The 25,784-nt window shown below is 36.6% G+C and overlaps 2 protein-coding genes and 1 pseudogene across 3 annotated transcripts; all 3 read left to right on the top strand.

Moving 5' to 3' along the window:
- The first annotated feature begins 7,131 nt into the window (after positions 1–7,131).
- LOC113296442 (HVA22-like protein k) lies at positions 7,132–10,485 on the top strand. 2 transcript variants are annotated; one of them, XM_026544755.1, is made up of 9 exons: positions 7,132–7,274; positions 7,558–7,616; positions 7,807–7,904; positions 8,200–8,251; positions 8,423–8,486; positions 8,772–8,867; positions 9,649–9,721; positions 9,839–10,015; positions 10,174–10,485. In XM_026544755.1, the coding sequence occupies exons 1-9, from the start codon at positions 7,242–7,244 to the stop codon at positions 10,176–10,178; spliced, it is 657 nt and encodes a 218-aa protein (XP_026400540.1). In that variant the 5' UTR covers positions 7,132–7,241; the 3' UTR covers positions 10,179–10,485. The 2 variants fall into 2 exon arrangements, with proteins under 2 accessions (XP_026400540.1, XP_026400536.1); XM_026544751.1 differs by having other exon boundaries at positions 9,839–10,485.
- A 771-nt stretch (positions 10,486–11,256) lies between these two features.
- On the top strand, positions 11,257–13,633 carry LOC113296433 (arabinosyltransferase RRA2-like). The gene is made up of 2 exons (XM_026544742.1): positions 11,257–11,851; positions 12,217–13,633. The coding sequence occupies exons 1-2, from the start codon at positions 11,657–11,659 to the stop codon at positions 13,327–13,329; spliced, it is 1,308 nt and encodes a 435-aa protein (XP_026400527.1). The 5' UTR covers positions 11,257–11,656; the 3' UTR covers positions 13,330–13,633.
- A 2,636-nt stretch (positions 13,634–16,269) lies between these two features.
- LOC113331913 lies at positions 16,270–25,533 on the top strand (annotated as a pseudogene).
- The last annotated feature ends 251 nt before the right edge of the window (positions 25,534–25,784 follow it).

Below are 25,784 nucleotides of genomic sequence, written 5' to 3'. Positions count from 1 at the left end.
GTTGGTTCGTGGTTGTGGCCACGAACTTTGGTGGGACGGATCATGACCATGGACATAGCTTGGACGGGAAACTAGGTGATCGTGGCGATGAGCATGGTAGGCCGAGAAATAAGAGGGCCATGACCAGCTAGGCTAGGCTAGGCCGGCTAGGAAGGAAACCGTGGATAGTTAGGGGCTTGGCCAACTAGTAAGGAGGCCATAGTTGAGAGGTAAGGTGGCCAACTAGGTTGGTAGTCGTGGGCCAGGCCGAACCGAGAGACGTGGAGGCCGTAGCTGGGAGATAAGGAGTCTGTGGCCTGACTAGCTAGTTGGCTAGTTAGGAAGCTAGGCTAGGCCAGAATAGGAGGCAAGGAGGTCGTATCCATATGGCTAATCTAGGTCGTAAATCAAGGTGGTCGTTGCTATGGATAGTCTAGGCCTGAAGACAAGGAGGCCGTGGCTATATGGCTAGGTTAAACCAAAGGCATGGCCAGGCTAATAGATAAGATAACCGTGGCCAACGACCAAGCTAAGAGGTAAAGAGGCCGTGGCCAAGACAAGGTATCCATGGACGGTTGGGATAGACTAGGAGGTCGTGGCTAGTTAAGGAATTGGTGGTCACGGCCTTAACTAGTTGGCTAGCTAGGGATAGTCGTGGCCAAAGACATGACCGGGCTAAGAGATAAGGAAGTCGTGGCATGGATAGATAGTTGGCTAGCTAGGGAGTTAATGTCTATGACCTGGTTATGGAGCGCGGCCATGTTGACGCTAACACTTCATTTGTAGCATACGAAACATATTCGAGGAATTCATTCGTGGAAGTTCCGTGACTCGAAGTAATGTTCTAAATAGTATGCTTCTGGTAGTATTTTTTATTCACAATAACGTAGTAACTTATTCTGAATATTTATAATTTGCACCATTAATGTAGACTGATCAGTGCATGGCAATTCATGTAGCTGTACATAAGATAATGATAGTTCGGCCGAGTGAAGCTCTAAATCTTGCAGGCATATTGAAGGCCAGTGTGCTCGTTAGATGAATACGCATTCTCAATTCTCTTGCAGAATATAATGTAGAAGTACGAATCTATAATTCTGATGTCAGGTCAGGAATTTATATATATTCATAAACATATATAGAATACCGAAAGTTCAGTTGGGTGAAACCCTAGTACATATATGATTATAGATATGACTCTGATGTAGGTTCAGAGGCGATTTTTACAAGTTTTGCCCTTGTCAAAAACCCACCATCAACATTAAGTCCCTTGCTTAGCACGGAACAATAATGTTTCATGGTATGCGCTAGATGGTGACGTTCACACTACATAGGATCTCAAAGAAATTTGAATTTCATAAGACAAAGGGTGAGTACTTATCTTTCATTTCGATGTCATAAAGGATATGTCCTCATAAACTGGTTAGGAAATCGTTGGCAACAACTACGACCAGGTTGGAGCAGGTATGACCGTTTGTACGAGCAAAGACATTGGCTAAGCGTATGCGCGAGTAAAGGTGGCCACGACCACGAGCAGGCTTTGATCGTCCGTTATAGCCCAAATGAAAGGTTTCTTCCTTTCATAAAACTTATTCCTTATTCTCCTTTTTTTCCTCTTCTTTCGGTGAAGTAGTTCTTCCATGATTCTATGCGTGCGGAAGCTAGCCTATTGTTGCTTGCCTGCGACCTTGATGCATTGTCTTGATGAAAATTTCAGATTTGTGACTTCTTACGGAAACGATCATAGAATCTCCAAACGATTTTAGAACTTAAACCAACTCAGTTTGCAAACGGGTACGCAAACTAGAGTTCCGTACTTTGGTCATGTACGACAGTTCGCAAATGGTACGCATATTGTCGTTCCAGACCGAACTCAGGTGAAACAGTTTGCAAACGGGTATGCGAACTTGGTTTCCGGACTTTAACAGTTACAATCGTTCGCATACAGGTATGCAAACTTGGTTCCCAGATCCGAATCATACTACAACAGTTTGCATACTGGTATGCATACTGTGCTATATCCAGATAATGGTTTAATTATTCTAAACTTCCATTTTAATCATTGAAACATCCTTAAAAGACGGTAACAACTATCTCACACAAACTATTAGCTTATAAGTAATTTTCAAGTGATCGAATGATCAATACGAAACATTGCGAGTTTATATCAAATGACCGTCTCACACAAATCATGTAAGATATTACAGGGCGATTTTCACATGATCATCTTTTGACTCATTATTTAGTTTCCAACAAATAAATTGTTTTCAACTAAACTCGTCAAGAATAATGATGAGCGTAGTTAAAGCAAAAAGCTTTCCAACACATATTTCGAGAAATAGATAAGCGAGTTAAACTCAACTCGAAATATCAAATGTGTATAATGTAAAAGTATATATATCTATACGACTTAGTCTCAATAGGAGATAAAATAGAATAGAATTCTGAGTGATAGATGAGTTTAAGTCTCCATATACCTTTTATTGATGAAGTTCCTCCAAGCTCTCCTCAGTAGATCTTCGTCTTCAATCGATGAACGCCGTGAAGTCTAAAGCTCAACTACACATTCTATCCTAATCCGAGACATAGCTATAAGTAGACTAAAAATCAAGACTTATAGTTTTGATCACCTAAACTTGACAAACAAGCTTGAGATAGCAACGCTTGCGAGTTCAACCGAGCAGTGCCCTAACACTTATTTCATTTTTGTGGGTCATTCTGTTAAAACTTGAAGAATAATCATCTGGTTATTAGAGTGCATTCCAAGCATAGCTTACAAAACTGCGATACTATAAGTACATTGCACGATAACATGAGAGACGTTCTCAACGTCATTTTCACAAAAAAGATAGCTGACTTTTATGTTCATATTATGTCTAACAATTCTCTCCCTGATTGGTAATATGTTTTTATGAATTTTCGACGAAAATGCTCCACTTTACGGATAACAGGTAAGATCCATAACAAGTAGGTTTCTTTTATTGTTTGATTATTATTGTTTATTTTGTGCTTATCTTCATAATATTTCTTGTATGCAAATTTAACGGAAAAAACACCCATTCTTCTCAAGCTTCCATATCAAAGTATCATTCGGTCCTGGGTGAATATAGATAGTCGAGATCATCCTGACCAGTTTCAGAGAAAATAACCCTTGTAGTAGATTAAAGTTTCGTCCATCATTAGAAGAATTGAATAGTTGATTTACCTGCATGTAACTAGAAGGATTAACAACATTAATCTTAGGATGAGGATGATTTAAGCCATGAATCCATTTACGAATCCAAATTCTGATCCCGGTACCATTACTTAGACACCAGCAGCTGTTATCCTTAGTAAATTGCAACTCAACACTTATACTCTTCTTAGAAAAAGAAGAGTCTTCTTATGCATAAAATTGAAAACGTTAATTGGGAAAGTATTTAGCACTTAAACATTGTGACCATGTATCACTTGTTCTAGTATTCAACCTCAAAGCAGATTTGTCTAGCAGATCTTTATTGAAGCATTTTAAATCTCGAAAACCAAGGCCACCTTTTTCTTTGTCTTTACATAGAGAATTCCAAGAAATAATAGCTCCCTTATTATAATCTTTCTTTCTCCATAATTTAGCTTGAACTGAATTCAGGGACTTGATAGTAGTATCTGGTAGTTTGAAAGAAGACATGTGATGAACCGGTATAACATTGAGGACATGCTTGACCATAAATGTTCGACCAACTTCATACAAGTTAGATGATGGCCACTTTGAAGCCTTGACTCCATTTTCTCAATGACAATTGAGAATGAAACTTTCTTATTTCCGTTGATAAAGAAAGAAATGCCCAAATATTTTTCTTTCGAGTCCATTATGGGTACTTGCAATATACCCGTTAAATCTTGGCAAGCATGTGGATCCATGTTATCACTGAAGTAGATTAAGGATTTGTTAAAATTAATTAGCCCACTAGAACACTTACTAATTTTTTCAATTACTTGTAACAAATACCTTGTTTGAGAGACATTGTCCTTACAGAATAAGAGTTAGTCATCCCCAAACAAAATGGGATTTATTTTAGGAGCTCTTCTAGCAATTTTAACCCCAGTTAGCAAGTTTTTCTGATCATAAAAAACTATCTTTCTTAAAAAGGAATTTATTGCTATACTAAATAAATAAGGGAATAAATGTTCCCCTTGTCTTATACCTCTTGTAGGATGAAAGGACTTGCATGGAGAACCATTGAGAAGGACTGCAGACCACAATGGAATATGAAAAAAAAAAGAAAAAAAAAAGTGATGAATAGTAAAATAAAACAAATAAAAAAGATTACCTGAGGTACATAATTTCCTTGGTTTCCATGAGTGGTGGACATTACTCCTGAATCAAAATTATTTATGTCCATTACAATAAGATTATTCACGACATCATTTGGATCATTGGTAGCATTATTATGCATAAGGGTTTTGATATGAATGTTATGAGGATTACTGGAGGGTTCATTATTAAGATCAGAGTTTCCCGTTCTTTTGTTTTTCCTAGGATCAACATCATTAATAGCTTCGGCGACACCCATGTCAGAGTCTTCAGTTATGTCATTCTCAACTAGACTTTGTCTATTGCTATCGATTTCTTACCTCACCTTGATCTTTGATTAGAACGAAAATCACATATAGGCTTATCTGTGGGAGGAAGATTGGTTTAAAGTCTTCAATTGAGTTGAAGCAACTCTTAGGCTGTAAAGGACGTCAGCTAAGGGAATCAATTGTGCGGAGTCCTGTTGGGATTCAAGAGGCATAAAGAACGCATCTGTAACTGAATTGTTGTGACGATTTTATTCGGTCTCAACTACATTCCAGTCCGAAGTTTTGATAGTAGGCTAGTGTCTGTAGCAGTTTAATACAGTTTGGTGTTCAAGTCAGGACTAGGTCCCGGGGTTTTTCTGCATTTGCGGTTTCATCGTTAACGAAATTTCTGGTATTTGTGTTATTTATTTTTTCACATTATATTGTTTATCTTTTAATTGAAATATCACAAGTTGTATGTCAATCAATCAAAGTAGATATATCCATCATTGTTTGTTGGATACGACTTGATTGATTCTTGGATATTAATCTTTGGATATCGTCAAGTACTCTCACACACAATTAGATTCACGGACTTGGTTTTGTAAACATTCTAATTGTGAGAGAAAGAGATATAAACTCATTCATATAATTCATTGATTGAGATTCATTAAATTTAACTCTCAACATTGTATTCGAGTTTAGTCCATACAGGTTGCCTAAGAAAAAGTTAGTGGTGTATTTTGGTACCTCACATTTTTCAGTTTTATTCATTAAATTCTGTAAAATGAAACAAAATCATCAAATATATATTAAATAAATGTAAATTTAGATGAAAACATGACATGTTTACACACTCATCAGATTTCATCAAGAATAATAACTTTTGGTCGTTTGGTAATGGCTCTCAAATCCTAATCTGGAAATACAAATGGATTCTACATGTGGGCATGCCTCATGTTCCTTCTTCTGATGCTGCTAATTACAGTAACTTCCATATGCAGCTAAACTAATTGATGGAATGACTCAGTCTTGAAAACAATATTTGGTGCTCAGTCTATTTGATTTTTTTACCGCTCAGAAAATTCTTAGCATGAGGGTTCTCATTAGCATTTAAGATAGAGTTGTATGAAAATAATTAAGAAATGAGTCTTTTTAGTGAAATTTGCCTATAATGCCGTATATAGTCTAAAATATCATCCTAGTAATTCATGACAGATGCAAGCATGCTTGTGAAACTGTTAAACATATTCTTCTTGAGTTCCCCTTTGCAAGAGTAGTGTATTTCTCTGTAGAAGGTTATAGAGATGATCCTCATAGTTTTCATAGTATCTGTGAGTGGATATAGAGTTGGTTAGATCAGTTTTAAGCTGGTATCGTTAATCAGATGCCTACTACAACTTGGTTCTTTTGGAAGGACATGTGTTCTACATTTTTCAAAAACAAGAACTCAACAACTTTGTCACAACAAAAAACTTTTCTTGAAAACCACAACATAGTTTCTGTTGAGTCTAGATTTGCTAATCTTATTAGTACATCTCCAAATGGAGTCCAATTTTTTTTACAATTATGGGACGCCTCTTATATATATAGAACCCTGCTTGGCGGATATTGACTGATAATTCTTAATTATGCTGGTCAACACTTAAGATCAAGGTGCTGCAGTTTCAAGGAAGCCACGGGTCATGAACATCTGGAATGTCTTGCACTAGTATAAGCAGTTAATTAGCTTAGGTCAATGGGTGTGCATAATATATTAGAAGCAAATTGTCAAGGTCTGATCAAAGCTATTTATGGAAGAGAATCTGATGTTCCATTTGGGAACTAAAAAGTATTGCCGAAGACATCATTTAAATTTCGCATTCATTTAAAAACTGGATATGTTTATTCGGAAACAAATTATTGTGCAGATGATTTAGTCAAACACGTTTGTAAAAAAAAAAAAGTTTATGCATCTTGGTTAGGCAACAATCCTGCTTTTATTTCTTAATTTTTGTTATTGGATATCTCTTAATTATTTTTTGTTGCTAGTAAAAACTATTCGTTGAAAAAGAGTAACTAAAGATTACAATCGACGATTAAGAAAGCTTCGGGATACATCCAACCATTTATCCAAGATTCTAGTTCTTTTGCAGAACTTTGATGCAATATCAGCCAAAAAAGTGAAATTTCTTTTTAGAAATTCAAACATTGACATGACTAATAAACCTATTAAAAATAAAGGTGGAAAATTAGAGGATGCTCAGATAATTTGGAAATACTTTGTATTGCAGTTAGTATAATTTTTTATTGGCACACTACAATAATTGACACTAAAAGTTTATTTCGACTGCAACATAAAATATCCCGATAAACTGACAATCATCCGGAACGTAACTATGTAACAGTCTCTTTTTTTGGTCCCCAAAAAAAAAAATGTGGGTTGAAATAAACTGACAGTCATCTAGAACGGACAGTCTCTTATTATTCTTCTTTAGGTCAAAAAAAAAAAAAAAAAAAAAAAAAAAAAAAGGCGCCGACTTCATAGTGGACTACTGGATGAGACCACGAATTCAAGGCCCATTAAATTATCGAGTTTATGAATTGGCCTACCGGACTACTGTATTGTAGAGTAGATCGCGGAACACTGCATAGAGAAAACGAAAGGAAAGCAGAAAAGAAGAACATACAAAAAAAACAAAAAAAAAGTAAAACTAGGGTTTACGAACCGCCTTATGATCTAAATGGCTTTATTAGGATCTGCGATTTCTGGTGAGGTAATGAAACGTGATTTTTCATCTTAATCTAATTTCTGAGTTTTAATTTCTTGCAATTGTTGTTGCTTATCATGAAGGTCGTAGTTAAGCTTATTTGAATTCTATGTTACTTTCAATTTCCTAAGTAATCAGTTTGAGAATTGAATCTTAGGGTTTCTTAATAATTGAATGTTTCCGTTTGTTCTAGTGTTAATACAAGAGGAACACAATTGAGGAATTTTTTGTGTGCGTATAAGTTTCTGTTCCTTTATTATCTATTGATGACCTAGTTATGTTGATGCAGGTTGGCTTGAGATTACTTCTATCCCCACTTGGTACTAATGTCGTAATAAGAACAGCTTGGTGAGTCTATTATCTTATCTAATTTGCGTAGTTTTTTTTTTTTTTTGCATTGTTGATTTTGCCTTGGTGGTTTCAAATTTTTAATCTGGTTGTGATTGCTGAACCGATCATGGCTTACTTTGGTATGCTTATCTGAATCAACAGACCCTTTGTTTTGTCTGAATGGGAATCTCTTTTAATGCTTTTGCAGTTGCACCGTTGGGATTGCGTTGCCTGTGTACAATACATTCAAGGCTATTGAGAAGAAGGATCCTGTTCAACAAAAAAAGTGGCTTGTATACTGGGCAGGTTTGTGCTTTGTTATCTTTACCCATCACAACATTGTCCTGCATTAGCTTTTAGTCAATAGCAAAAATTCAGTAAGTGACACACTATAATTGTCGATTTCCTATGATAAAGTACCTTCAGAGTCCCTCGTATATCTTCCGAAGCTCTTAGGTCGAAAAGTAGAAAGTTAATACTTAAATGAAGAGCAATAAGATTTCTTTAAATAATTATGTCAATTTCCAACTTATCATACCTTATCAGCTTGCCATACCTTCACATACTGCTGTTTTCACCTACTAATTATATGTTTGTGCAGCATTTGGTACTTTTAGCCTTGTGGAGATCTTCTCTGACAGAATTCTATCCTGGTAAGTGGTTCTTAGGCCTTTTTTTCTTTCACAATGTATACTATGATCAACTATACCCCTAGTTTTCCTACACTTATAAATTTAATGGCCTATTCAGAACTTTGTTAAAAAGGATAGAGATGATTTGGAGGCATGATACCCAGGCTTATGTGATTTTTTGTCTGTTTGCAGGTGTCCCATGTACTACCACATTAAATTTGCATTTCTCGTGTGGCTCCAACTTCCATCTGTCGATGTGAGTAAAACATAATTTCTTTTAGATTTAATACTGATGATTCCCCACCATCTCAGATGTTTGAGCGTATTGCCCTTCCACTTGTGTTAATGGTTGGCACCTATTTTCCTATAGCTTTAGTGACGTTCCTAAATTATTTGGTATTGAAACTCTTTGTAACTGTTTCTAAAGCTTTTTACTGGTTAACCCTAGAAAATGCTATAAGATGATTTGATTATCATCGTGTATCTTGTAGAAGGGTCCTTCCATTTCTAGATTTGAATATTTGGTTGCTGTGTGTATCAGGGAGCAAAGATCTTGTACGAGAGGCATATACGCCCATTTCTGTTGAGGCATCAAGCTCGATTAGATAAAGTGGCAGATGGCACATACCGTGAACTGGTAAGATAACTGTGATTTCAGTATGCCCTCAGCTTAAGTATGGGTTATTGTGCATCATATGCAATCTGGATACCAAATACCTTTACCCTACCCGTAGGGTGTCGATATATCTCATGGTGACTACTGTCGCTGCAGGCAAGGGGTATCCTAAGCATGCCGCTACGTTTACATTTTAGAAGTATCATACTGAATAAGAGATTGGTTTTCTGGTACTTTAAGTGGCACCTTTCTCCAATTCTTTAATTCAGATATTTCCTCAACTATATACATCTTAAATAATTTGGTCATGATGAGGAACTTCCCCATCATGACCAAACATTTAATGTATCTTCAGAAGAAGTAGGAAACTGTCAGTGCAACCCATCTTGGATATATTGGTAGGAATGGAACCCGACCTCTGGACTTGGTTGTTTAATTTATCTTCTTAGGCAATCCCCAGCTGTTTATAATCTTATGATCCATCAGTTATTCTATTTGTTAGGTATTCTCGCAATAATGTGGTCAGATTTTACAAGCTACGAATTTCAAAAAAAAAAAAAATCCCTTGAAACTTTATCGGGACTTGAATCTCGATGAACATGTCCCAACCTTGTAGTCACTACATGACTGGTACTGTACTGTACCCAACCTGGTGTACTTCCATATTAATGGTTGTGATTGTATCGAACACGTTTGAGCTAAGTAGCTGATTTTTTCAACTATACATAATAACTTCTATTAACATCACGAGCCATACGTGAAATTCCAAAGTTCTTTATTTTTTAATGATTTCTCAATACAGGCCAAGTTTGCCAACTCTCACCAAGGAGAGATTGAGTTCGCAAGGTCAGTGGTCATGAAGATAATAGCATCAGGTATGTAGCATTATCATCCTTTATGCTGAGTTGCTGTCAGTTTTAGCTTCTGCTTTCAAAATTCTTTTCTTGTGAGAGGCTGGAACTGAAAGAAATTTTTTCTCTATGTGGAATCAGCAAACCAGATGATACAGGGTGTCCTTCATCCAACTAGCCCAATACAAGGGCAGAAGGCGGTAGGAGACACCCCTACAGCACCAGCACCCGCAACAGAAAATGGGCGTAAGGCTGTAGGAGACACCCCTGCAGCACCAGCATCCTCAACAGAAAACCATGATTCAGCCGAGTCAAGAGGTTGATAAAAGAATGAAATGTGCCTCAGACTCCTCTAGACTCGGAAACAACAGATGTTTTTTCTCCCTCTTCTCTAGTCAAATTTCTGTTCATTTCCCCCCATTACAGTTTAGGAAGATGTTTTCTACTCCAACTAGTTGAAGAAAAATGTAGATGAGGTTGATAAAAGAATGAAATGTGCCTCAGACTCCTCTAGACTCGGAAACAACAGATGTTTTTTCTCCCTCTTCTTCTCTAGTCAAATTTCTGTTCATTTCCCCCCATTACAGTTTAGGAAGATGTTTTCTACTCCAACTAGTTGAAGAAAAATGTAGATGCTCTCATGAATCAGGTTTTTTGTGTTTCTAGTTGATATTCTGTCAACAAAGAAATAAACAACTCATGTAAATAGTTAACTAAAAGGAAACAGCGTTCTCATGGTGCCAGGATGATACTGTTAGTAAATAATTTGTTGCTTTCCTTTGTGACAAGATGAGTGCTAAATTTGAGATGATAAACTAACTCTTAACTTATCAGATGCCAACAAAATCAGCTTTCTGAACGAGAACACCAACCCAAAAGAGGCTAAGAAAATCGACACTCTAAAAAAGACCACCAACCCAGGACAAATATTTTGTCTTTTTAGTTTCTCTCGTCTCTGCTTGTGATTATTCAATACTGTTTTTGTTAGGAGATGCTGGTGAGGGGAACGTGCAAACCATGAAGCACATCATATTCTCTGCATTTTGTTAGTTACAAGTTACAACAGCTTATGTACCTCGACACCCAAACCATATGCTACATCTGTTTCAAAAAAAGTGATATCTTTAGTGAGAAGGAAAAAATATTGGCAAACATAGCACCACCTTTTAATGTCTTGGACTCTAATTTGGTCCTAGCCTGCAAGTAGTCTAAACTTACGACCCCAAACACATTTTTCCACCCATTCCCCACTATTCACCTGCTCTACCATTTAGCCTCCCAACTTTTCCTTCTACGACCCTGACATTAATACGTGGGCCCCACTTGATATGCCTAATTTTGGTGCACAGATCAAATAGTATACTCGATCGGGTATGTACAATGAATGTTTCACATCCGTATCTCAGTTCAAGATCTGACCATCACCCTCACAAGCCATAGCCTCATTGGCTCATCCCATCGAATCCCCCAACCACGTAAAACCACGTTATTGTTTTTCGGCGATACGACAGTCCTCCTCAGGGTACGCTCATAATACAAAATAAATTAAATGGTTCAAAAAATGGAAAAAATAATTTTAAAATTTGTCTGAGTCGTCTCTGCCCAAAGAGAAATCATGTGCTAACAGCTGACGACGACTTCACCACTAACTCACATTCACAATTTTGATCTTAAGACGCACAGAAGGAGGCTGAAGAAGATTTAGGGTTCTCGGTTTCTTCTTCTTCTGCTCCTCCTACTTTCCTTTTTCTTCTTCTTTGGGCTTCTTTCATTAATACTGTTCATGTTTAGTTAGAAAATCAAAACACAAAGAAGTACATTTATTCTCTCGTAGAGATACTCATCAATTTTAGAATAAATTAACTTCATTTTTTCTTATTTTGATCACTGTGGGTGGAATCAGTAACTCAGAAAAATTAGGAAACCCTAGATTAATAATAGAAAGAAAAGGGGTTGCATATGATGTCAGGAAGAAGAGATGGATCGTTAATGAGGAGCAATGTTCATTCAATTCGTGGATCTAGAATTGCTATTGCTATTGGTATCGGAATTCTACTTGGTTGTGTTTTTGCATTTTGTTTCCCTCATGGATTCTTTGTTGCTAATTCTCCTTCCCGAATTCAGAATCGTCGAATTGCTACCAACAATCTCCAGGTACCAATTCTTCTCCTTTACACACTGAATTTGACTTTTTTTCCCTTCAATTTTTAGGATTGAGATCTATAAAAAATTAGTTCATTTGAATGAATTTCTCATGATTGTGAATGTTGTTCTGTATGGTTGCTGTCATTTTTAAGTCAAACTGTAGAATTTGTATTGTTTTGAGACTTAAAGTTTACATCTTGAAACTAATTTAAAATAATCTGTACATAGACTACATCATGATTGTTGAGTACATTGTTTGAGTCTTACACTTTGCATCTCTAGTATCAAGAGTTTCAACTCAGGATTGTGTAGCATTTGATTTTATATGGGGATTCTTGGAAATGTATGTTTGCTGATTGGTTTGCCAATGTTAGGTTGGTTCTGCCGCATGTGAATCAGATGAAAAGGCGAACATGTTGAAGTTGGAATTGGTTTCTGTATCGGATAAGAATGCTGAATTGAAGAAGCAGGTCAGGGAATTGACTGAGAAGCTTCGATTAGCTGAGCAAGGGAAGGATCAAGCTCAAAAGCAGGTTTTGGTTATGGGTAATCCACATAAAGCTGGTCCTTTCGGCACTGTTAAGTCTTTGAGGACTAATCCCACTGTTGTTGCTGATCCGTCTGTTAATCCTAGACTGGCGAAGCTACTCGAGAAAGTTGCTTTCAGAAAAGAGCTGATTGTTTGTTTGGCGAACTCGAATGTGAAGGAAATGCTAGAGGTTTGGTTTAATAACATCAAGAGAGTGGGCATACCTAATTATTTAGTTGTTGCACTGGACGATGATATTGCAAATTTCTGCGAGCTGAATCATGTTCCTGTTTATAAAAGAGATCCTGATCAAAATGTTGATGAAATTGCGAGAACAGGAGGTAATCATGCTGTTTCAGGGTTGAAGTTTCGTGTGTTGAGGGAGTTCTTGCAACTTGGTTACAGTGTTCTTCTATCCGACGTTGACATAGTGTACTTGCAAGACCCGTTTGATCACATCTATCGGGATTCAGATGTCGAGTCCATGACTGATGGTCACAATAACTCAACAGCTTATGGATTTAATGATGTCTTTGATGAACCTTCTATGGGTTGGGCTCGTTATGCACACACAATGAGGGTGTGGGTTTTTAACTCCGGTTTCTTCTACATAAGGCCAACAATTCCTGCAATCGAACTTTTGGATAGGGTGGCTGATCGGCTTGCTAAGGAAAATGCATGGGACCAGGCTGTATTCAATGAAGAGCTATTCTACCCTTCGCATCCTGGGTACGAGGGTCTTCATGCATCTAAGAGAGTAATGGATTATTATAACTTCATGAACAGCAAAATACTCTTCAAGACCGTCCGGAAAGATGACAAACTGAGAAAGTTAAAGCCCGTGATTGTCCATGTGAATTACCACCCAGATAAGCTTCCAAGAATGAAAGCAGTTGTCGATTTCTATGTTAATGGTAATCAAGATGCTCTGCAAGCATTCCCAGATGGTTCTGAATGATTGGTAGAAAAAGGTTAGGTGTACGTCGGCTTTAAAAGATATATCTGGTCACTAGGGTTCATGGCTTTTCATTGGTTATGTATCCTACCATAAGCATACTCAGTACCATTGCGGAGGGATTTTGCTAGAATAGTTTTCTTGCCCCAGCATTGGGGTTTTTATGAGACGTGTTATTTGTCTTTTTTATAGTTGAATGTAACTTTTGCTTTTCACTCCCGGCCAAACTGCCCTGTAAGTTTAGCCTATCATAATCATGTAACAACTTTGGGTTTTAAATGCATTAGTCTGAGATTTACATTGTCTTTCTTATAGTTGATATCTTTGGTACCACGCCTTTCCTGCAGCCTTGATTATAGCAGTTAGGAGAAAAAGAAGAGAGGATAAAAACAGTCCATATTTCCCAAACCGGAATAAGTTGGGGCCAATTACAGAATGGTCATACTTTTTGTAATTCGGTCACAAAATGATCATATTTTTGTATTTCATTTACAAAATGGTCTTTTTACATCCGATTTAACACTTTTGAATAAAACGGTGTTATTTTTTCTGAAAATACCCTCCCTCAAAATACCCTTCCTAGTTAACTAATTGGCTGAAGTGGGGGATTGTTGGGGTATATATTTAAAAACATAGTTTTGTAATAATATGCCAAAGTTAGAGAGATAGTATGGTGGCATTGTTTTGAGCTCCCACACTATAGGCATGGGTTCAATTCCCACCCCACACAATTTCACTAGGGTATATACTATTTATACTATATATTATATTACATTAGTCCGGGAGCGGGGCCTTGGGGGTCTTGGGAGGTCTGCTGATCCAGAAACAATTTTTTTTTGTTTGTTTTTAACTTAAATTTTCAAAACGTATTAAGATAATTATATCATGATTAATTACAGTTAATGTTGAAATTTTAATACGGCCGTTTTTTTTTTTGCTGTTACAAAGAAATTTAATTGGCATTTAATCGAAAATTAATTTTCCATTAATTCCATTGATTCTTTTTGATTATAAAAACTGGTTTCTGGAAGAAAAGAGAGTGAACGTTATTTTTATTTCGTCAAGTTTTTCTGAGCAAGTGTTGTTGAAAGAGTTATTATTGATTCGATTTCTCAGTGCAGAGAAATCGAAAGAGATAAGCTGTTTTATCCCATAGGGTTTCGACAAAAAACTGACTGCTAGCACAATCAAGAGGCAGAGTCGCGAAACACCTTAAAGATAGCGACCTAGTACGCGACTCAGCGGTTTCTTTGTGTAATTTGATTATAGTGCTTTGTTTCCAACAGGTGGTGATGAAGCGGTGGTGGTGGTGGTGGAAGCTTAAGAATCTCTGCTAAACCCCGAATGGGAAGCGATGAACCCTTTGGGTGAATGCGATGTAACGAACCTGAATGCGGTTTTACAATCCTGAATGTTGTGTAACGATATGTAAGCGACACCACCACCACCTACAAATAGCACCACCGTAAAAAAATTATAATGAAAGCAGAAGTTAAAATTGTGTATGGAGCGATAAATATGAAGGATACAGGTAATTTCATTAACATATTTAACTGTGAGTCACCACTTAACTCTCTTTTAATGGAAGTATGATCATTTTGTTAATAGTTTGTAACAGTAGAATGCTTTTGTGAATCGGGTCCTAATACTAGGACTGTTTTGTGCATTTTCCAATAAGTTAACATATGATAATTACAAAGAAGAGATTCACATCGACTTGAGGCCGAAAGAAGTCGACCAACAAGCTTATAAGCTCTGTATATTTCATAAGTAGCATAAGTAGCATAAAGGGATGAATCCTATCTCTGGTCTCTCCGGACTTGGGTATCATGGTTATCTTTGGTTAATTTTTCTAACAAAATCTTACGCTTCTATCTATAACGAGCTTCTTTGCTTGCTCGGGCATGTTTAAGCATTTTATTTCCGCGAACAAATGGCCAAAAGGATTTTTGTGTCTACCTCGATACAGCTGCAACATTTCTCTCCTTGAGTATACAGAGAAGCTTTTCTGGAATTGGAGTTTATGCGTTTGCAGTATGAAACAAAGGGCAATGTTGGCCTGCACATATCTGGATCAGATCCACTTCAAAGTGGTTAACAGTGTTCCAAGTCTTCATTTTAAGAATATATGACCTTCCCGGTGCACCCCACTGATCAACTGAACCCCCACAATTGGTTAACTTTTGGTGACATTGACGATATAATAATTTTTTAATCTACACTTTACTCCTACAACTCAAAATTTTTATAATTTATTGTTGGAACTCATTTCAAATATCCAAAAACACGATACATTATGAGGACAATAATCTGTTGGCAGGTTCTCATATCTCAGTTTTTATTAATGAGATAAGAGCAGTCAACAGGTCTAACAACTTCCTTTAATTTTGTTTCTTCAATATATTAACTTTCAAAAAAAAAAATGCTTTATTCAGGAAGAAAATAGTTTGATTGGATGAAAACAATCCACTCAAATTTCACGTGGATCCATCAATATAGTATGATACGAAAAAACATGCATTAAATGTGATTTGGATTTCCTACCTACTATCCAACAATATAACCGAAGAATTGAATAAGATTAGTGTAAATTGGAAATTATGGGCCTATTTATAATAGAAATACAAAAACAAAGGATCATTTAGTTTGATCGCATTGATAATAAAAATACAAGACTTGTGAGGTTTAGATTATCGTTTAATATAGGAGTATGACCGCATTAAATATGCATTGACCTAACTTCATGATAAGATAAAGACTAATATTAAATAAGTAATTTTTAGGATTGAGATCTATCAAGTTTACATCTTGAAACTAATTTAATATAACTTGTACATCTCTAATATCAAGACTGCATCATGATTGTTGAATTTAATACATGATGATTGTGGAGTATTTGATTTTATATGCGAAGTCTTTGAAATGTATGTTTGCTGATTGTTTTGTCAATGTCAGGTTGGTTCTGCGGCATGTGAATCAGATGAAAAGGCGAACATGTTGAAGTTGAAATTGGTTTATGTATCAGATAAGAACGCTGAATTGAAGAAGCAGGTCAGGAATTGACTGAGAAGCTTCGATTAGCTGAACAAGGGAGGGATCAAGCTTAAAAGCAGGTTTTGGTTATGGGTAATCCACATAAAGCTGGTCCTTTCGGCACTGTTAAGTCTTTGAGGTCAAACCTCACCATTGTTGCTGATCCGTCTGTTAACCCTAGACTGGCAAAGCTACTCGAGAAAGTAGCTTTCAGAAAAGAGCTGATTGTTTGTTTGGCGAACTCTAATGTGAAGGAAATGCTAGAGGTTTGATTTAATAACATCAAGAGAGCGGGCATACCTAATTATTTAGTCGTTGCACAAGACGATGATATTGTAAATTTCTTTGAGCTGAATCATGATCCTGTTTATAAAAGAGATCCTGATCAAAATGTTGATGAAATTGTGAGAACATGAGGTAATCATGTTGTTTCAGGGTTGAAGTTTCATGTGTTGAGGGAGTTGTTACGACTTGGTTATAATGTTCTTCTATCCGACGTTGACATAGTGTACTTGCAAGACCCATTTGATCATATCTATCGGGATTCAGATGTGGAGTCCATGACCGATGGTCACAACAACTCAACAACTTATGGATTTGATGATGTCTTTGATGAACATTTTATGGGTTGGGGTCTTTATGCACACATAATGAGGGTGTGGGTTTTTAATTCCGGCTTCTTTTACATAAGGCCAACAATTCCTGTAATTGAACTTCTCTATAGGGTGGCTGACTGATGTAATTTTGAAGTGGTAAGAATAAGGTTCGTTGCTCAGACTTGTGAAGGTTTGATTTAAGATTTGAAAATAGAAAATAAGGAAAGTATTTACAATAAGATTGTCACAATATCGAGAGATACTGAGACTCGGGATTCCACCATTAATCACAATCAATTGGTTCATATATTGACTCTTAACAATTATACCTCTTTGTGGACTCTATTATTTTGCCAAGGTAGATTTCTAAAATATTAGATGTAAATCACAAGCATGGCATATCAAAAGCTCTTACGTCTAAGCGTACACCATCAAACGAAATCACAATTAATTAGTGAAAATCATAATTCTTAATTTCTTAAATCATAATTTGATGGATTTCTAAAATCATAATTTCTACATGGCAAAGAAATCCCTAGAAATTCTTCTCTTTTCTTCTACGCAAAGTCACGAGATATTGTCTTCTCTTCTTTACGCAATATTTCCTGTTTTAGATAATCTTCCAAATATACCAAGATTTGTTTTCTATTTAAGGTCACAAACACGTCATTGTTTCCAATATTATGACTAGAAGATAAACTGCCTTGAACGTGCAAATCTCTGTGCAAAATCTCGAGAACTTTTCCCACTCCCTGTTTTGTCGAGGAATCATTGAACTCATGTTTTTCTTCGAAACTAAACCACCTACCATCCATGGTTTATCATAACATGCCCATATATATCCTAATCCACGAAGAAACCCGAGAAAAACTCGTCTAAATCCAACTCAGGGAGTTCGCAGGTGAATATGATTCTTCCCGCCTATGTGTAGCTTGATCTCGATGATACAACCCAGTTCAGTCGATCCAATCACTCTTACCAACCCTGTTACGCTCTAACAGGTCCATACCAGTCGCATCCAACAATCAAATCCGATGAAATCTTTTCGAGATTCAACTCAGAAACTTACGCAGGAAATTAAAGTTTGAACCTGCGTTTTCCCGCCAAAATTCAGGGAAGGTGATGGAGTCCCCTTATCCTGTTCCAGTGTGCCCTTAACAACTGTTCTGGGGTGCCTTGAATCAAAGGTGTCTTCAACCTTAGGTGCCCCTTATCCAAATTAGGGGTACCTTTAGTAATTTTCTCCCACGAGCGCAAAAACCACTTTTCGAGCCAATTTCACCGCAAAAGCTTATTTCTCCAAAAACACTTACAAAGACATAAAAAGCCATAATTAATATAAAATCAAGCACTATTAATACATAGAATTGAGATCATATCAGACACATAAATGTGTCTATCAAATACCCCCAAACTTATTATTTGCTAGTTCTGAGCAAATTAAAATCTACAAAATAAAATCCTAACTCAGTGTCGCAGGCATCGCGATTGCACTTAGCATGTGCAACAAGCCTTTAAACCCCTAGGTAGCCCTAGTGTCCGAGTTCTAGTCTCGGGAGGGTTTACAAGAGGTATACCCACAAAACCTTTACTCTAGACCCTAGTTATCTATGCAGAACCTTGGAATAATACTAAAGAACCTCCTTGGCTGGCATACTCTCATTGACTACAGGAGGAAGTACCCTGATGCGAAATTCCAATTGATGTACACGAGTTTGCACTCAAGCATACTAAAATTCATATGTAAGTGACAAATCTCTACTCAGAAAGTCGCACTATGGACATCAATATCCGGAATCAAACAAATCACATGAATAGATAAAAAATATGGAGATAGAGATAGATGGTTGCAAATGGACGTCAATGCCAAGATAAATCCTATGACCTAATGGATTGAGATACTGGTCTTGACTAATATCAACACAGCTGGCATATACGAGGGAACCAGTAGACGATAATCCTAACTCTAGGTCAACACAACTGGCATATACAAGGGTACCAGTGGTCGACTTTATTGAATTTATTCTGGTTGTTCTGATGGTCTGGTCTCAAAATTTTTTTTTTTCCAAAGTAACTCAATCACTCTATTTCAACCCAGCAGACATCAACATAAAAATTTTGCAAAAACAAAAACAGAAGTAATAAGATGATTCTGAGATACGGTGAAACTACCATGTCATTTATAACACCTGAGCTCTGTGCTTTTATGAATAGACTTTTTAGATGTTTCCATCTAATCAGATTGGTTCCTCAACTCCTACAACCAAGATGCTTCCATCCACTTAGATTGGTTGGTGCTATCTTTAATAGGCATAAATTTCTAGGCTCTAGAGTTTAATAATGCAACTAAAAAGTTTCTCCCATACCCCCAAACTTAAATCTAACATTGTCCTCAATGTTCTAAAGATGAAATTAAAAGCATGAACAAGGAGAAACTGTTACCACTTGAAGCAAAAGAGTTAAGGAAGGATATTACCGTGTTGCATGAGCATGGCTTACTTCCCAAGAAGTGTTAAGTTTAACATCTTTAGCCAGACTAAGAAAGGATTAGTCACCTCATAAAATTATAAAGTAATAGCCGGAATAACTGCGGATCACCAAAACCAAATAGCGCTATCACAAGTAAAATGAATCTGCAACATGCCAAGAAAGTTAACAAATAAAGCACACCCTTGTATAGCTTCCTGTTTAAGACAACTACATCTAGTTGTGGTTCAGGTTCAGGTTCAATAACTGGGTCCAGATAAATATTTTCGTGGACTGCATTTCCTCGTAGCTAAGATCCGATTCATGTATTAGGGTCTGGAAAAACTCAAGTAAAAACTAAGAAGCACTTAATAATAACCTAAATAATTGCGGATCCTTAAAGTCAATCAGTTTTGACTCACACAATTGACCACGATGAATGTGCTGGTCAATCTTAGGCAAATGTATCGATTCTAACCTCCTAAAGTACTTAGGTTTAGTCTCAAAACTTAATATCTGACACATTTGAATTTCATAAGTTCCTACAATTGGAGAAAAAGTTTTTGGTGGGAAAACAAAGTCAATCGAGGTATCGTAGCCTGGGTTAACCACATCAAGCAGCAGATTGGTTTCTAATAACTTAACTTCCTTATAGACATCACTAGGTTCAGGAAAACGTGTATGAAGATAATCTTTTAAAATGGTTGAGGCACATATGTCAAGTTCCCAGTGAGGGATCTTTGTAAGAGCTAAAGGTAAGGCACAAGGAGAATGATAATCACCCCCAGACTTAGAGTTTTGGATGTCTCTAGATAGACTAGATACAATTTTCCTAATTTCTAGATCATCAGAATCCTGAAAATGGTCAATTGCTTCATGTAGATTATACTCAGGTAATGCATCCTCACTCATTTTAAAATCTCTACGAGTTCATCTTCTTTGTCTAAGACTATTGTTTTTAAATCGTTAGACTCTAAAATAATATTCTTAGAATAAACTCGTTCCTCTAAATCATTATCGGCTTTGTAACTAGGAAATTCTACATCGTCTAAAACGGTGGTATCTCTAGTCAAATCCTCGTCCTTTTGAATAGGTGAATAATTATTAAAATTATTTGGATTTGAACTAGAAATAATATTAGCATTGTAAACATCAATTGGAGTAACAAATTCCTGATCACTATGCCTATATGTGTCTGATTCTTCATCAACACTATCCTCATCATAATCATCACTATAATAACATGAAAATAGTCGAACCTCATCTAAAAAATTAGTGTTACAAATTCTAACCTCGTCATCTTGATTATGCAAATTACTATCCTCATTTTCAAGGGTACTATTGGAAACACTATATTGGAAATTAAGATTATTTCGAGAAGTTCTGTTCTGGGCCTCTAACAAAAGCTTTTGAGTCGACTCACATGACTTCCTTATGGCATTATGCATAGAAGGTTCACTCATGGGTACATTTTGTTTATTCATTTCTAGCACAAACCTATTTGTATTCTCAGTTAATTATTTGAGAGACTCTTCTAGAGGAAGAACAGGTTAAGAAGGATCATAATAGGGACTAGTTTTCAACATTTTCATTATATTGTCCAAAGACGAGGAACTAGTACTATAATATTCCTTATTTTCTTGCTCGTATGGCCAGTGTTTATGCGGATAGTAATTGATCTCACCATGGTGTGATCCATAACCTTGAAAACATTGATGTTCCCAACCACTATTCACATTATGGTTATAAAAAGAATAATGTCCATTTTGATCAGTCGATAATCATTGTATTGGCTATTGTAATACCGGTTCGACATAATTGTGTACGTGCAAATGCAAATGTTGGGGTTGACTATTTAGAGTAGGCTTGGGTTACCTTTAGCATAATATACTTACAATCAAAGACTGGTCAAAGGTACGAGGTTAAGGCTTGTGGTGTTTCGGATGATAACGCCAAAAGGGTTCACCGTACTAACGCACGTGTTTTCCTAATAATCAGTGCCAGACAATGCGATAATGTTGTGCACGTGTGTGTTTATGTTTGTGCTTTCAGAGCTTCAACACAAAAGAAAACCCACTGACAGGGATTCGTGGGTGGAAAGAATTTTACCTCCCGTACCAGACAGGCGACGAATCGGTTGTAGTCAACTCGGGCCACCGACTCCTATGTCAGTGTACGAACCCGAGGGGCCGAGACAGTATCGTAACTGTCGTCATTCCCTGCAGCAGTTTTATTTAAAATCAACCCTTCCTTAGGGTTTTAATAATAATAATAATGTCCAAAAGAATGTCCCAAAAATAAAGTCCAAGAAGTCCAAAAATAAAAAGAAAACTTACAGAAAATATAACAAACCCTAATACAGTTTTCTAAAAATTAAAAAAAATCTTCTTCACTCCTTTTGGATTCCTCCTTTCTTTCCTTCTTTGCCTTTGTTTTCCTTTTATAGCGCTTTTTCTTTCCTTGTAGCTTTATTCCAAACCTGAAAAGAATCAAAAAATACCAAAGGCGTAAAAGAGAACAAAAAAAATTTTAAAAATAAATACAAATAAACCTAAAACCTAAATACAAGTCCGCGTCGGCGGCGCCAAAAATTGATGTAATTTTGAAGTGGTAAGAATAAGGTTCGTTGCTCAGACTTGTGAAGGTTTGATTTAAGACTTAAAAATAGAAAATAAAGAAAGTATTTACAATAAGATTGTTACAATATCGAGAGATACTGAGACTCGGGATTCCACCATTAATCACAATCAATTGGTTCATACATTGACTCTTAACAATTATAGCTCTTTTGTGGACTCTATTACTTTTCCAAGGTAGATTTCTAAAATATTAGATGTAAATCACAAGCATGGTATATCAAAAGCTCTTACGTCTAAGCATACACCATCAAACGAAATCAAAACTAATTAGTGAAAATCATAAATCAATTAAGAACAATGCAAAAAGTCAAAAGAACCAAATATAGTTACCAAACAATTGTGAACTAAGGCTTCCTCCGTCGTCTCAGTGTTGGGGTTTAGCTCATTGTGTTGGAGACACACTCACAATATGGATTCATAGCTCAAAAGGTGTGTTTACAATGGTGAAAAGGAGAAAAGTAATAAAAACATAAAACTGTAACATTTATAATCGTTACAAGTCAACTGTTACAATGGTGTTGTACTGTAGCAAGAACGACAGCTTAATATTGTAGCGGAATTTGCGACTGACTTCTACATGCTTTTGTTCTTCAGCTCCTTCTTCACCAGCAGCAGCAGGAAGCTTTCCCGCACTTCATTTCTTCGGCTTTGTGGCCTCTGCCTTCACCCCAAACTCTCTACAATCGCATGTAAGACTCCTCTCTCGTATTTAAACACCACAAGGCAAAGAAATCCCTAGAAATTCTTCTCTTTTCTTCTACGCGAAGTCACGAGATATTTTCTTCTCTTCTTTACGCAGTATTTCCTAGTTTAGATAATCTTCCAAACATACCAAGATTTGTTTTATATTTTAAGGTCCTAAACACGTCATTGTTTCCAATATTATGGTGAGAAGATAAGCTGCCTTGAACGTGCAAAATCTCCGTGCAAAATCTCGAGAACTTTTCTCACTCCCTGTTTTGTCGAGGAATCATTGAACTCGTGTTTTTCTTCGAAACTAAACCATCAACCATCCATGGTTTATCATATATAACAGGCCCATATATATCCTAATCCACGAAGAAACCCGAGAAAAACTTGTCTAAATCCAACTCAGGGAGTTCGCAGGTGAATATGATTCTTCCCGCCTCTGTGTAGCTTGATCTCGATGATACAACCCAGTTCAGTCGATCCAATCACTTTTACTAACCCTGTTACGCTCTAACAGGTCCATACCAGTCGAATCCAATAATCAAATCCGATGAAATCTTCCCGAGATTTAACTCAGAAACAACGACGGAATCAGGAATTTAAGCTTGGGTGGGCTAAAATTCTTTTCTTCATGAATTATCAATTTTATTCGTCTCAAAGGCGATAAAGAAAAATGCAGTAAAATACAAGGCAATCTCACAGTTTGAGAAGGCCCTAGGCTCCTAGCCATATGCAAACTGAATATTTAGGACTTTTATGACCATACATTAGAAAAAAGGATTTTGTTAACTTGTATACCCGTATACATGTTAAGGTGCATTAAAACAATTATTTTTTGCATTGGAAACAAGATTTGTTTGTTTATTGCATTGAAAACAATGATTTTTTTGCATTTGGGAAAAAGATTTATTATTTCTCATGCAAGAAAAACCAATTTCTAGTAGAATAAGACAAAAACACACAATTTCCAATGATATAATATAACTCTTTATTAAACCTTAACATATATACGGGTATACAAGTTAACAAAAGCCTAGAAAAAATATAGATGTTAATACAATATTCGCAAAATTTTGGCTTCAGCGACGCTATATTGTCAAGCCTGCCTAAGGCGGCCAAAGGCCGCCGATTTTTTCCACAAAAATGAGGGAGAAACTTGATATTTTTTTAATGGCCAAAGAAGCCAAAAACTTGATATCTTATAATAACTTTTGGGGATTTTATTTTGTACCGAGAACAGCTAACAATGTAGCTGACTCAAAAGGCCAAAAAAGCCAAAAACTTCAGCTTCCCTCTTAATTGGAGGAAGGAACCTCCAGAATGTATTAGAGTAGCTTTAGAAGTAGATAAATCAAATGTTCCGGTCAATTCCTCTGGCCCAACATTAGATGGCTCTACTCACCATGTTGTACGGATTACTAACTCCCAAGTTAGTCTTTTGAATGCATTTTAACTTACAAAAAAAAAAAAAAAAACTTGATATTTTTTTATACCTTAATGGTTTGAAATCTAGCTTAATATTATTATTGAATTGACATTTCACATCAATGGCTTAAAATAAGATGTTAATACATATTTAAGGGCTAGCTCATTATTCAAATCAAACTTAATATTATCGGATTGAAATTGTTGGGGGTGCAGAGGTGTAATTTCATCCTGCCCAAACATGTTTTATCGAGTAACGCGTCCTGACTTTCCGCCCTCCAATCTCCTTTTCACAGTAATACATATACAATCACTTGCAAACAAACCATTATGTGCCATTGTATCGTGCTCCAGATTACATCTCGTTGGCAGCTGCCAGTTGGTTGCCTTTTGATGACTATTGGGCTAAACCAAAATACCACCTGGGCTTTTATTTTTTTCTGGACAATTACAAGGCACAAGTAAAACTTTTACTGGGGTTTGTGTGTGTGGGGGGGGGGGGGGGGGGGGGGGGAGGGGGGGGGGGGGCAACAGGTAAGCCACCCCTCCCCGTCACTGCTCAGAAACTTACGCAGGAAACTAAAGTTTGAACCTGCGTTTTCCTGCCAAAATTCAGGGAAGGTGATGGAGTCCCCTTATCAGGTCCATACCATTCGAATCCAATAATCAAAAAAGATGAAATCTTCCCGAGATTCAACTCAGAAACTTACGTAGGAAACTAAAGTTTGAACCTGCGCTTTCCCGCCAAAATTCAGGGAAGGTGATGGAGTCCCCTTATCCTGTTCCAGTGTGCCCTTAACAGCTGTTATGGGTGCCCTGAATCGGGTGTCTTCATCCATAGATGCCCCTTAGTAATTGAGGTGCCCCTTATCCAAATGAGGGATACCTTTAGTAATTTTCTCCCACGAGCACATAAACCATTTTTCGAGCTAATTTCGCCGCAAAATCTTATTTCTCCAGAAACACCTTCAAAGACATAAAAAGCCATAATTAATATAAATCGAGCACTATCAACACATATAATTGAGATCATATCAGACACATAAATATGTCTATCACTGACCAGATTTCCAAAGAAAATGCATGGGACCAGGTTGTATTTGGTGAAGAGCTATTCTACCCTTCACATCCTGGACACGCGGGTCTTCATGCATCTAAGAGAGTAATGGATTATTATAATTTCATGAACAACAAAGTACTCTTCAAGACGGTCAGGAAAGATGACAAACTGAGAAGTTAAAGCCCGTGATCATGTGAATTACCACCCAGATAAGCTTCCAAGAATGAAAGCAGTTGTCGATTTTTATGTTAATGGCAATCAAGATGCTCTGCAAGCATTCCCAGATGGTTCTGAATGACTGATAGAAAAAGGTTAGTAGTACCTCGGCTTTAAAAGATATCTTTGGTCAACTATGGTTCACGGATTTTGTTGCAAATGCTACGAGAGCATACATATTAGTTAAGTATCCTACCATTACCATACTTAGTACCATTGGGGAGGGATTTTAGTTTTATAATATCTGTACTTCTTTAATTAGTATTCTAAGAGAAACACCGTGTCAAACGTAGTTTTCTTACCCCAACATTGGGGTTTGTTTGAGATCTGTCT

This window comes from Papaver somniferum, chromosome 1, assembly GCF_003573695.1.
Source record: "Papaver somniferum cultivar HN1 chromosome 1, ASM357369v1, whole genome shotgun sequence".
Classification (NCBI taxonomy): domain Eukaryota; kingdom Viridiplantae; phylum Streptophyta; class Magnoliopsida; order Ranunculales; family Papaveraceae; genus Papaver; species Papaver somniferum.
This window is presented reverse-complemented; position numbering and strand designations above follow the sequence as displayed.